The 13,071-nt window shown below is 37.1% G+C and overlaps 1 protein-coding gene across 3 annotated transcripts in view; it reads left to right on the forward strand.

Annotated features, from left to right (window-relative positions):
- SLC10A7 (solute carrier family 10 member 7) overlaps positions 1–13,071 on the forward strand; it is a 253,775-nt gene that overhangs the window by 14,910 nt on the left and 225,794 nt on the right. For all 3 annotated transcript variants that reach the window (XM_025921713.2, XM_025921714.2, XM_086704147.1), the window contains exons 3-4: positions 742–878; positions 5,518–5,593. In XM_025921713.2, the coding sequence (XP_025777498.1) occupies positions 742–878; positions 5,518–5,593 (213 nt within the window). The remainder of the gene's footprint in view (positions 1–741; positions 879–5,517; positions 5,594–13,071) is intronic.

The following is a 13,071-nucleotide window of genomic DNA, read 5'->3' on the forward strand; positions in this document are numbered from 1 at the left end:
GTGAATTTCTTCCCTCTGGGGTAGTAGTGTGACATGATGGAAGAAGAGAGGGGTTTGCTAGCATACCAGAAATGAGTTTGATTAGGAGCCTCATTGTTCAGTAGCTCTCAGCCTCAATCTCCTCCTCAGTAAAATAGGATAATAATATCTAATGGGGGCTGTGGTGAGGATTAAATGAGATAACATACATAAAGTGACAGGCTCAGAGCATGGCACATTGCTGCTGTTCTGTAAGCATTGGCAAGGAAATCCAGAAAGTTGATTTTGGGGAAAAAGCCATTTTGAATTATAGAATATTACTGGGAAAAACATTTTTAAAAATTATGATTTGTGTGTAGATTTGGTAACATCTTGGCAAAGTGAGGCCTTGCTAGAGATTAATCATTTCATTAAAATGAGATAGGTCCTTAAGTAGTTACATGCCTATTTGTTTATAGTGTCAACAGTCCTCAGGTCTATACTACTGTACAGGTACTTAGCTCAGTTTTGGTCCAGAATTTTACAAATCTGAATCGTTGGGGTATATTATATATTCAAAGAAATTAGAATATTTCAGAAATTTTATATAAAAATACTTCTTTTTTTTCCGTAAGTCTGTCTATTCATGCTTAGAGGTAAAAATTTTAGCTCTGAAATAATTCCAAATTAAAAACTCATTTATTTGATGTTATTTTAGTAGCAGCCTTTCTTGGGAAAAATAATATTCTTACCTTTGCTATTTTGTGTCTTTCATTTTTGCAGGAGCTGACCAGTGCTTTGGTGCATATAAAACTGCACCTTTTCATCCAGATCTTTACGCTTGCATTCTTCCCAGCAACAATATGGCTTTTTCTTCAGCTTTTATCAATCACACCCATCAATGAGTGGCTTTTGAAAGGGTACGTTTAAATATTTTGAAGGGCCCACTTTTAATGAGGCATCTGTAGTGACGTTATTGTTTCTGTGGCAACTATATACAAAAGGGCTTATGTGTGGTATCTTATAAGGAAAAAAGAACACTTTAAAAATTATTATCCCTGAAAAAATTTTTTAAGTTATTTATTTATTTATTTTGAGAGAGACAGAGACAGCAAAAATAGGGGAGGGGCAGAGAGAGAGGAAGAGAGAGAATCCCAAGCAAGCTCCATGCTGCCAGTACAGTGCTGGAGCCGGGACTTGAACTCATGAAGTCATGCCAACTGAACCACCCAGGTACCCCTAAAAATTATTATCCTTTAAAATGATAGTGTTCATCAAGAAGGTTCATCAAAGAATTTTATAACACAATCTTTTTTTTTTCTTTCTGATTTCTAAGGGTTTTATTAGTAAATTGTTTTAAATTGTAATTTCACGGTGCCTGGGTGGCTCACTCTGTTGAGCGTCTGACTTTGGCTTAGGTCATGATTTCTCTGTTTGTGGGTTCGAGCCCCACCTTGGGCTCTATGCTGACAGCTCAGAGCCTGGAGCCTGCTTCAGATTCCGTGTCTCCCTCTCTCTCTGCACCTCCTTCTGATCGCATTCTGTCTCTCTCTCAAAAATAAATAAACATTAAAAAAAATTGTAGTTTCAGTATATTTAACCTACAGTGTGATATTAGTTTCAGGTATACAGTATAGTGATTTGACAATTAAAGTTTATTTATTTATTTTGAGAGAGAGAGGCAGGGGCAGAGAGAGGGAGAGAGAGGATATCAAGCAGGCTCCACATTGTCAGCGTGGAGCCCATTGTGGGGCTCGAACTCATGAACCGTGAAATCATGATCTAAGCCAAAATTAAGAGTTGAACACTTAACGACTGAGCCACCTACATATCCAGTGATTTGACAATTCTATATAATACCCAGTGATCATCAAAGTAAGTGTACTCTTAATTATAACACAATCTTAAAGTGTTTAATCTTAAGGTTCTGGGATAGATACTGTTCTTGAAGTTTTAAAGAGCTGTGTTGGGAGAAAGATGGAAGGGACTAGAAGATGTAAGATATGTGTGTATGTGCATAATGTAGGCCATCAGTTGGGCACTTTAACTTGTATATTCTATATCTTGCCAAATGTAGGCAGATAGTGGCTGAATATAAGTATTTTAGAAGTACAGGAAAGAAAAAAATATATAAGGAGCAAACATTTACCTTTTTACTTGTTCTGTTTATGTTTGCTATGACAGTTGAATTAACAATAGATTTTTATTAGACACTTTTCTTCCATAAAAATGCCATCATGTTTATTCAAAGGATTTAATGAATTTAAAAAATTATTTGGAGTGGTTTAAAACTAAACCACTTGGAGTCTGGAGGTTGCTTTCTGACCCCATCCCTAACTGAAGAAGTCATGTAATAGTCGTGAACCTCAATTTTCCTGCCTATAAATAGTGAGGATAGTCATACTTTCACTGTCTGCTTGATAATAATGTTGAGGATCTCAATTGAGATCACTTATTCATTTATTCAAGTCACTTGTTTAGTTCCCACTATGTACCAGGCGTTATAATAGGTGTTGGAGAAAGAATAGTGAACAAAAATGGGAAAGTGCAAGTTAGTTTTGCACATTGGGAAGACTTAGGTTGATTGACAATAAACAAGTAAGTAGATGACCAAGATAGAGATCAGTGATGGGAAGTAAAACACAGTGTGATACAGTTAAAAGTGGTTGGGTAGGTAGTCCAGTGATGAATTTAGATGGCAGAGTTCTCGGGGCAGAATGTTTTAGGCAAAGGAAGTAGAATGTGCAAAGGCTCTAAGACAGGAACAAGCCTGGTATGTTCTAGGGTCAGGAAAATGACGAGGATGGCCAGATCCTGGAGATACAGAGGAAGAATAATAGGACTTGGAGTTGGTAAGGTAAGCAGGAGTCAGGTCCCACAGAGACTTATAGGTCCTTGGTGAAAGCATTCAAGTATTTTTCTGCATGCAGCAGGAAGCTCTTGGTGGGATTTAAATGAGGGTGTGTTGTGGTCTGATTTATATTTTCAAAGTAGTGCTCTGGCTGCTGCATAGAGAATAGATAGTAGAGGGGCTGAGAGAAAGGTAGGAGACCAGTTTGGAGGCTAGTCTGGTAAGGTAGCAGTGTGGTAGAGAGAAACGGACATTGGAGAGTGTATTGTAAATTAGAGCTCTCAGAACCTCTGGGTGGATAGGATGTAGAGAGAGAAGGACAGGGAGGAATCAAGGATGACTTCTGGGTTTTGGGTGTGAGCCACTGAATAATTGGTGGCATCATTTACTTAGCTGAGGAGAAACAGAGTAGTATAAGAAGGGGAAATCAAGACCGCTGTCTTGGCCAGATTGAGTTTGAGAGAATGAACATAAAATTTTCAGTGAAAAGCATAAAGTGCCACATAAGTATCATGACATCATTTTAGAGCAGCAAAGTATGATGCATATCTTAAAATTTTTTTTTATGATGCATATTAAGAACCAATAGTTACTGAGAGTTTCCCATGAAAAGGGCACTCAAGGAATAGGAAGATATTAACTCATTTTCCTTGTATTCAGGGAATGTCCAGGGTAGTCGGGTATGTGAGAGATATAAAATAGTAATCAACCACAGTGGGGCAGCATATGATTTGTTAGATAAGTAATGTAATAGGTTAAAAGGTAAGAGGTTCAGCAAAGGTTGTGAATTCCTAAAGTAGAGAATTCAAAAATAAAACATGGTGGGAGACAAGAATAAAAAATTTCCTTACAGCCACGTTACAGAAGGTCTGAATTACTGGGCAGAGGAGTTGGGGCTGCATCTGTAGATGATGGGAAGTTCTGAAATGCACTAAACGAGAATAACGTACTAAAACATGGTCAGTAAGAAAGATTAATCTGATAGCATCATACTGGGTGTTATTAGAGTTGGGCTTGCAGTCTTAGGAAGCTAAGATACAATTATCACCTCATGATATTGAGCTTAAAGGAGTTTACACTTAGCCTAACTCCCTTACAGAAAGCTTTTCCTAGCTCACTTTTTCTGCGTTCCCCACCCTAGTTTGAGAGTACACAGTATGTTGCTAACTTGAGGGAGCTGTAGACTCTTACCTCAGGGCCATGTTTCAGTCATTGCAATAAATATTGTGAGCACGTCCTCTTTACCTTGCTATGTAAAAGGGAAAGAGTGGAGGTAGAGAGAACATTCAGTAGGCATTTACAAAAATCCAAAGTTGGGGAAAAAAAACATCTGAAGGGGGATGATGGCAATAGTCATGGAAAAGAATAGAAAGTTGGTTGTGGTAATATATTGATTTATGAGAAGCAGGTGGAGCCACATGTAACTCCAAAGTTTCAAATTGGATCATTAGGAAAAACAACAACAACAACAACAACAACAAACTATCCCATTGACAGAAATAAGTAAATTCAGAGATGAAATTGACGTTTTAGAAACTATTAGACATGTTCAGTTAGAGGTGGCAGTCACAGGCAGCTACAATTTGGGGAATGGTGGTTAGGGCTAGAAATGTAAAATTGTATATATTCATATAGATTCAGATTTGAAAATGAGATTAAAAAGAATGCAAGAGAGTCAGCAAAAAGTCAGAAGGGGCTGGTTTAAAAGAAAGGAGATAAATTAGAAGGATGAAGTACTATGGCAACCAAAAGAATAGAATATTTTGAAAAGCAAGAAGGGAACGAGAATGAATATGGGGAAGAGGATACTGTATTTGGTGAGTAAGAGATCACCTGTTACTTTTTAAGGTTACCACTGTTACTAGTAGAAGGGGCATAAGTCTGAATCTAGGTGAGTAAAGAGAGAATGAGTTGAGGCCCCCACTAAGAGAATTTATCTTAAATACTTGCAAGGAATCAATGAGAAAAGTGTCTAGAGTAGTATCTGCTACAAATGGTAAATGCTTGGTAAGTATCAGTGATGATAATAGTGATGGTCATAAGAAAGGCTCAGAGACTGGGAATCGATAATAGGAAAGACCACTTAAGCATCACTTGGGAAAATAGACCTTAAAAGATATGAACTGAGCTGGAAATTCTATGAAAAATGTGTGTTCTTGTGTTTTCAGTCAAAATAAATTAAAACTTTTTCTTTTTTTCTTATTTCAGAGGTAATATAAATTCATTGCATGAAGCTTAGATGATAAATTCTTACGAAAGGGAGTAGAAATATCTGTAATCTGGACTTAAAATATGTTTAAATCAGGCATTCCGTGTCCTCTATTCCCTCCCTGTATGAACTTTCTACTTTTAGTGGGCTGCTGCTCACCATGTCTAGAATGTATATTCTATCCATCTGGGATGTATATCCATCCTTTAGATGGTAAGTAATGTTTTATATCTTTGGTATTTAGATTTACTACTCCTAGTTTTACAATGTGTTTTCTATTCTAAACTAAGAGAATAGATTTCTTGTCATGATCTGGGGAGTAGACTCATAATTTAGTAAAAACTAAATTTAGAATAGGTACTAGAATTTGCTACTGTTTGAATTCAAGAAGCACATGATCGCGAATATGTTTTTTTATGAGCTGAAAGTTTGAGCATTGCTGTTTATAATTGAAAAAAAAAAAACCCTACTGATAATTGCATTTTCTTTGATTTTCCAGCTTGCAGACAGTAGGCTGCATGCCTCCCCCTGTGTCTTCTGCAGTGATTTTAACCAAGGCAGTTGGTGGAAATGAGGTGAGTCATAGGGCTAAATGCCGTGCTTTTGTTTTATATTTTATTTTATTTTTAAATTTTATAATGAAGTCATATCACAGAGAATGCATAACTGTAGCAGCTTATGAAAGAAGTGTAGGTAGATTCATAAATTAGGATGGTGCTAAAATTAATGATGATGAGTGAAAGTGAGGATTTCAAAGAGAAGAGCAAGGGAGATGAATGAAATAGAGATAGTGAGTTTTCTACCTCGGTGAGAAATTGAGAGACAAAAGAAGCAATCCAAGGAAAGGTACTTTTCATCTAAGACTAATGAGCCAACAACAGCTCTATGGCCATTCCTTAGTTCTTAAAAAGTTTGTAGCTGGGGTGCCTGGGTGGCTCAGTCGGTTACGCGTCTGACTTTGGCTCACGTCATGGTCTCACAGTTTGTGAGTTCAAGCCCCACATCAGGCTCTGTGCTGATAGTTCAGAGCCTGGAGCCTGCTTTGGATTCTGTGTCTCCCTCTCTTTCTGCTCTTCCCCTGATTGTGCTCTTTCTCTCTCAAAAATAAATAAACATTTTAAAAAATTGTAGCAAAGTACATTTGTGGAAAAAGGGTCCATATACATTTTTTAAAAATTTATTTTTAATGTTTATTTATTATTGAGAGACAGAGACAGAGCATGAGTGTGGGAGGGGAAGAGAGAAGGGGAGACACAGAATCTGAAGCAGGCTCCAGGCTCTGAGCTGTCAGCACAGAGCCCGACATGGGGCTCAAACTCACAAACCGTGAGATCATGACCTGAGCCCAAGTCGGATGCTTAACCGACTGAGCCACCCAGGGGCCCTGGGTCCATATACATTTAATGGCAAGTGAAGGCTATGTAAAAAGGAGAAATGAGCCAGGGTTTCTAAGGTGAGTTCAAAGAGATTATGCAAGTGCTGGGGGACTGGGGCGGAGTGCTTGCGTTTTGGGACAGCAGTCATCCATTTCAGGGGCTACACAGAGGTGGCTCCTCCGGGTGAAAGGTACCACAACTTCATACTGAAGGACTTGGTGGTAGCTTATTCCTCCTTTTCCACTTCCAATTTCTCATTTAGCAAAGAATACTATTGAATGAGGGAGAATATAAGGGATTCCTACTTCAAAAAATAAATATATTTCTACTTCAATTCATTCTTAAGATTTCGCTTTCTTAGCATTTGTTTTTATTTTCATCTGCTTTATTTATTCTGAAAATATTTATTAAGTGTATTAAGTGCCTGCTATATTCTTTTTAAAAATAGGTTTATTGAGCTATTGTGGATATTACAATAAACTGCATACATCTAAACAACTTAATGTTTTGATGTCTGTGTACGCCTGTGATACCATGACCACAATCAAGATAATGAATGTATCCATCACCCTCAAAACTCTCCTATGTCCCTTGGTAATCCCTCCCTCCTGCCCTTCTTAGTGCTCCTCTTCCTTAGGCAACCACTGATCCGTTTTCTGTCCCTGTAGATTAGTTTGCGTCTTCTAGACTTTTATACACTGGAGTTATACAGTGTGTACACCTTTTTCTTTTCTGGTTTCCTTTATTCAGCGTGATTATTTTGAGAGTCATCTATACTCTATGTATCAATAGTTCAGTCCTTTTATTGCTGAGTATTATTATTTTTTTATGGATATACTATAGTTTGTTTATCCATTTACCTGTGGGTGGACATTGGGCATTTCCCACTTTGGGGCTATGAACAGTGTGTACAAAACTTTAAGTGAATGTGCACTTTCATTTCTCTTGGGAATACTTACGAATGGAATGTTGGGATCATCGGGTGGTGTATGTTTTAGCATCTTTCAACCAAGGCAAGAATTACCAACATATAGTTACAAATCATCTATAAATAGCTTCTGAGGTGGACCATTTCTGTCAATATACAAGCACTCTTCTTGGACCGCAGGTGTATGTTGAACTTTTTCAGAAATTGCCAAACTATCTTCCCAAGTGGTTTTACCATTTTACATCTCAGCCAGCAGTGTCTGAGAGTTCCAGTGCTCCACATCTCATCAGCACTTGGCATTGTCAGTCTTTATAATTTTAGTCATTCTAATATGTATCTAGTGGTATCTCATTGTGGTTTTAATTTAATTTACATTTCCCAGCTACTAATAATGTTGAGCATTAATATTTTTCATGTGTTTACTTGCTATACATGTCTTCTTTGGTGAAGTGTAAAATCTTTTGCCTTTTTTTCTTTGTTTTAAACGGAGGTGGTTTGTTTTCTTATGAAAAGCTTGCTTTGTGAGCTTTATATATTCTGGATACAAGTCCTTCATAGATATATGCTTTGTAAATATTTTCTACCAGTCTGTAGCTTGTCTTCATTTTCTTACCAGTGTCTTTTGAAGAGCAGGATGGTAATGAAGGCAGTAAAGGTGGTTGGATTCTGGATGTATTTTGGAGGCACAGGATATGCTGATGAATTGAATGTGGGATATGGGGGGGGGGTCATGAATGACTCTAAGACTTTTGACTGAGTAGCTGAAAGGATGGGGTTGCTGAGGGTTTTTATCATGAGTGGATGTCAGATGCTTTTTCTGCATTTCTGACAACCACCATTCTGTCCTGGAAATAAATCCCACTTGATCGTGGTATATGATTTTTTAAAATATACTGTTGGATTCAGTTTGCTAATATTTTGTTGAAGATTTTTGCATCTATATTCATGAAGGTATTGGCCTATGGTTCTTTTTTTTGGTGGTGTCTTTATCTGGTTTTGGTATCAGGGTGATACTGGCCTCAGAATGGATTTGGAAGTATTCCTTCCTCTTGTATTTTTTGAAATAGTTTGAGAAGAATAGGTATTAACTCTCTTTAAATGTTTGGTAGAATTTTTCTGTGAAGCTGTCTGGTCCTGGACTTTTGTTTTTTGAGATTTTTTTGATCACTGATTCAATTTTATTGGTAGCAATTGGTCTGTTCAAATTTTCTATTTCTTCCTCCTTTAGTTTTGGTAGGTTATATGTTTCTGTGAATTTATCCGTTTCTTCTAAGTTGTCCAGTTTGTTGGCATATAGGTTTTCATAATATTCTGTTACAATTGTTTGTATTTCTGTGGTGTTGGCTGTTATTTCTCCTCTTTCATTAGTAATTTTCTTTATTTGGGTCATCTCTCTCTCTTTTTTCAATGAGTCTTGCTAGAGATTTATCAGTTCTGTTAATCTTTTCAAAGAACTGACTCCTGGTTTCATTGATCTTTTCTATTGTTTCTTTATTAAATCATATTTAAAACAAAGATGGATGAGATTATATGCAGAGAGAGCATAGTTAGAAAAGAGATGAAGTTCAAGTACTGAGCACTGGGACCCTCCAACATTAAGTGGTTAGAATGAGGAGTTACCAGCAGAGGGAACAGAGAAAGGCAGTGTGTTTCTATCATGGTGGGGATTATATAGTTGAGAGGAAGCTGTTGATTTAAGGGAGTGCTGGAGTAATTTATTGGATCAAATGGAAGAGAATGGTATCAGGTTGCATGAGCTTCAGTGGAACTTGGATCATTTATTCATAATAAGAGTGTGTGGTTAGAGATCCATGAAGATGGGTGGAAAGGGTGCACTTGGGAGTCCTGATGACTTCTCATTCCTTAGGGCTCTTCTGATTTTCTCAGTTCTCCTCTGGTTTTCATTTTTTTTCTCAGCAGCTGAGACTGATGATGGAGTAGGTGGTATTAATGTTTGAGATAAGAGGAGAAAGTGTGCAAATGCCATCTAGGTGAAGAGAGTGAATTAACTGGAGAGTATGGTAGCACTGCTGGAAGCACTAAGGATCTGAGACCCACGGTCATGCATTTAAAATGAAGCCAGACTTCATCGTTACGTGTTTCTCTTATCTGCATTTAGTTTCTTGGTCCAGGAATGGAATTGACAGAGTTGGATTTAACCAGCGTTTCATTATGCTGGGAAGTTCTTTTTAGTTTCCACATCATTACTGAGCTAGAGGAGTTACAGGAGTCTTAGATTAGTGCTTGCTGTGATTCTCTTTCTATTGCTTTGAAAGCATTTGAGAGGAGGGTCTTTTCAGGACCTAGTGTTAACTGGCTCAAAGTCATCATTTATGTCTTTCTTTCTGATGTGATTCCCTTAAGAGCTTTTATTTATTTATTTAAAAAAAATTTTTTTAACGTTTATTTATTTTTGAGACAGAGAGAGACAGAGCATGAATGGGGGAGGGTCACAGAGAGAGGGAGACACAGAATCTGAAACAGGCTCCAGGCTCTGAGCTGTCGGCACAGAGCCCGACGCGGGGCTCGAACCCATGGACCGTGAGATCATGACCTGAGCCGAAGTCGGACGCTTAACCGACCGAGCCACCCAGGCGCCCCCCTTAAGAGCTTTTAAACTAAAAAACCCTTTTGTTCTCAGATGACTGTTGGCAGAAGTTCAAAGTCCACTCATTTTGTTGACATTAACATATAGCATTAGAGATTGTATATACATGTTCATTCCCCAGTAGATATTTAAATGATTTACATTAATGTTGCATGTTAATAATGTTGAATTTATAGATATCTCCTTTGTTTTCTAATGTCATTGGTCTAGTACATAAATGATTGTATTGTACACCTTTATCATTATCAAGCATTTTTGTAGTCCTGGGAGTAAGTTACAAGTTTTCATAGGTATTGAAAATTGAGCTTGCAAAGTCCAGTTGGATCGTATCTTCTGATATGAAATGAGTGGACTTTTTCAATATTTACATCAGATTGTGGAAGAAAGTGATCTGTGAGGAAAGGTATTAGGTGATTTTAAGTTTAATGTTTTTCTAAAGTAATGTTAAAAGGTAACTGAATATAAGATTTAGCTGAAGGAAATGTACAGGAAGATTAATCTTTTGTATAATGTATTGGGAAAAATCTAATCTAAGGGTGGAAAGTGAATTTATTGGTCCATGTAAATGAAAAGGTCCAGGGGCGCCAGGGTGGCTCAGTCTGGGTAAGTGTCCGACTTCGGCTCAGGTCATGATCTCACTGTTCGAGAGTTCGAGCCCCACATCAGGCTCTATGCTGACAGCTCAGAGTCTGGAACCTGCTTCAGATTCTGTGCCTCCTTCTCTCTCTGCCCCTCCCCCTCTCATGCTGTATCTCTCTTTCTCTCTCAAAAATAAAAATAAACATTAAAAAAAAATTTAAAAAAAAATAGAAAAAGAACAGGTCCAAAAGCAGAATCCACTATCAGGTTCCATCAGGTAAAGGTTTTGATTCTACTTCTCTATGATTCTCTGTTCTGCCTTGTACGCAGCAGCTTTATACACCCTTGTGGATTTCAATGTGGTAGGAAAAATTGCTGGGCACATTTCCATGTTGCACTGTCCTTTAAAACTGACTATTCTCTGCAGTGTTTATAACATATAAGAAAACTTTTTTCCTTCCAGATTTTGTGTTGTTAAACTTGTTTACATTTAGTTTATGCTCTCATATATTTATATATTCATCTTTAATATAAATATACACGTGTAGCATATGTTCTGGTGTATTAAAGGAAATGTGAGATTGTGTAGCATATTTGTATTTAATGATTTTGGGGATGAATGCAGATATAGTAGTGTCATTTGGAATGATTTTATTTTTATTTTGTGAAGTTGTTATATAACTTAGGAGGAAGTTTTTTCTGTTACTTATTATACACCTTTCATTTTAAATGCTTTTTCCATAAAACTGTTGATTACCAAAAGGTTTTGTCATGAATTGAAAGTTAGCACATTCCTTAAACTCACAGCTTGCACTTTGGCAAGAAATAGTCTTGTTACTTCTTGTTAAAGTTAAAAAAAAGTATCTGTTTTTATAAGTTAGATTGTTGTTTCAGTGAGCCAACTGGAGTTTATAATAAGTTTTAGCAGCAGAAGGAAGTCAGCATATGTGCACAACAATGCTTATATGCTGAAATGCTAGCATATCCTTTAGGTATTAAAATGAGACTATTTAAGGGCATAGCTGACTCACAGTCTTATTTTGTGGCTTTTAAATTTTAAACTACTTTCATTTAAATATTAGAAACATAGCTAAATTCTTTTTTGTGATCACTCATTTATTCATTCATTATTTATTCATTCATTTTATTCATATAACAGTTTTAAATGCAACTTTTCAAAACTGCAAGATTATAAGGTGTGCTGTTGCAATGGTCTGATTGGTGGTTATGTGGTTTTGTGTGTGTGTGTGTGTGTGTGTGTGTGTGTGTGTGTGTGTGCGCACGCACATGCACTTTCATTTCCTTTTTTAAGTACTAGAAAGAGTAATAAGACCTGATGGACCCTAATTTCATTGCCAAGTGTAAGAAAGTGATAGATCAACATGTTTTCTATTTTGTTCTAACATGGGAGATAAACATTTATTCTTTGTTTAACACTGTATACATTTGTTTGGTTTAAATTTCTGTTCCGGGGTGCCTGGGTGGATCCTCTGTTAAGTCTCCAACTCTTGCTTTCCTTTTTTGGTTCAGGTCATGATCTCAGGGTCTGTGAGATCCAGTCCCGCCTCAGGCTCTGTGCTGACAGTGCAGAGTCTGCTTGAGATTCTCTTCTTTCTCCCTCTCTCTCTGACCCTCCCCACACTCTCTCTTTCTCAAAATAAATAAATAAACTTTAAAATAAGTAAATAAATAAATTTCTGTTCCAAATGTAAAGTTCTATGGTAAAAAATACAATTTTTTCCCCCAAAGCTTTATAAATGTTTAAAACCTTATGGGACTGGCTAAAGAAATCATTGTATTTAAAAATTTTTTTTTTTTTTTTCAACGTTTATTTATTTTTGGGACAGAGAGAGACAGAGCATGAACGGGGGAGGGGCAGAGAGAGAGGGAGACACAGAGTCGGAAACAGGCTCCAGGCTCTGAGCCATCAGCCCAGAGCCTGACGCGGGGCTCGAACTCCCAGACCGAGAGATCGTGACCTGGCTGAAGTCGGACGCTTAACCGACTGCGCCACCCAGGCGCCCCAAGAAATCATTGTATTTAAATTCAAGGAGATTCTGCCTCATAGTAACTATGGAAGGGATTATGAAAGAAGTTTCTTCTTTAAGAAACTGGCACATTATTTTTCCAAGTTTGAAGAGATAGAGTTATGTAGTTTTCATGCTGTTGTTACAGAGGTATTTCAATTCCCTATCACTTATGCTGCTGTTTAATGAAAAAAGCTAGAAAGGTAGAATTTGGGAATAGTTACACTGTTTTCCTGAGAAAAGGAATGATTGCAAGCTGAAAAAAGGAATGATTCAGCTAATCGCCCATGCCTCAAAATGTGAAGTAAATATTAGGTCTTAATTTCTGAGTAAAGTTGCAAAGCTGTATATAACTTTGTGAAGTTTTGTGAGTTTGAACATTAAACCAAGTAGGAGAGAAATATAATTAAGGGTTTCTGCCTTCAGATACCTGAAAGAAAAAAATAAAAAGAAAGGGAGAGCATTAAGAATCATAGTAAATAAAAATCAGGGCAGGGTAGGAAGGAGTTTCCTGTCAGATCTGAGTGTATTTTAT

The sequence above is a fragment of the Puma concolor genome, chromosome B1 (assembly GCF_028749965.1).
Source record: "Puma concolor isolate L17-30 chromosome B1, mPumCon1.1.hap2, whole genome shotgun sequence".
NCBI classification, from domain to species: domain Eukaryota; kingdom Metazoa; phylum Chordata; class Mammalia; order Carnivora; family Felidae; genus Puma; species Puma concolor.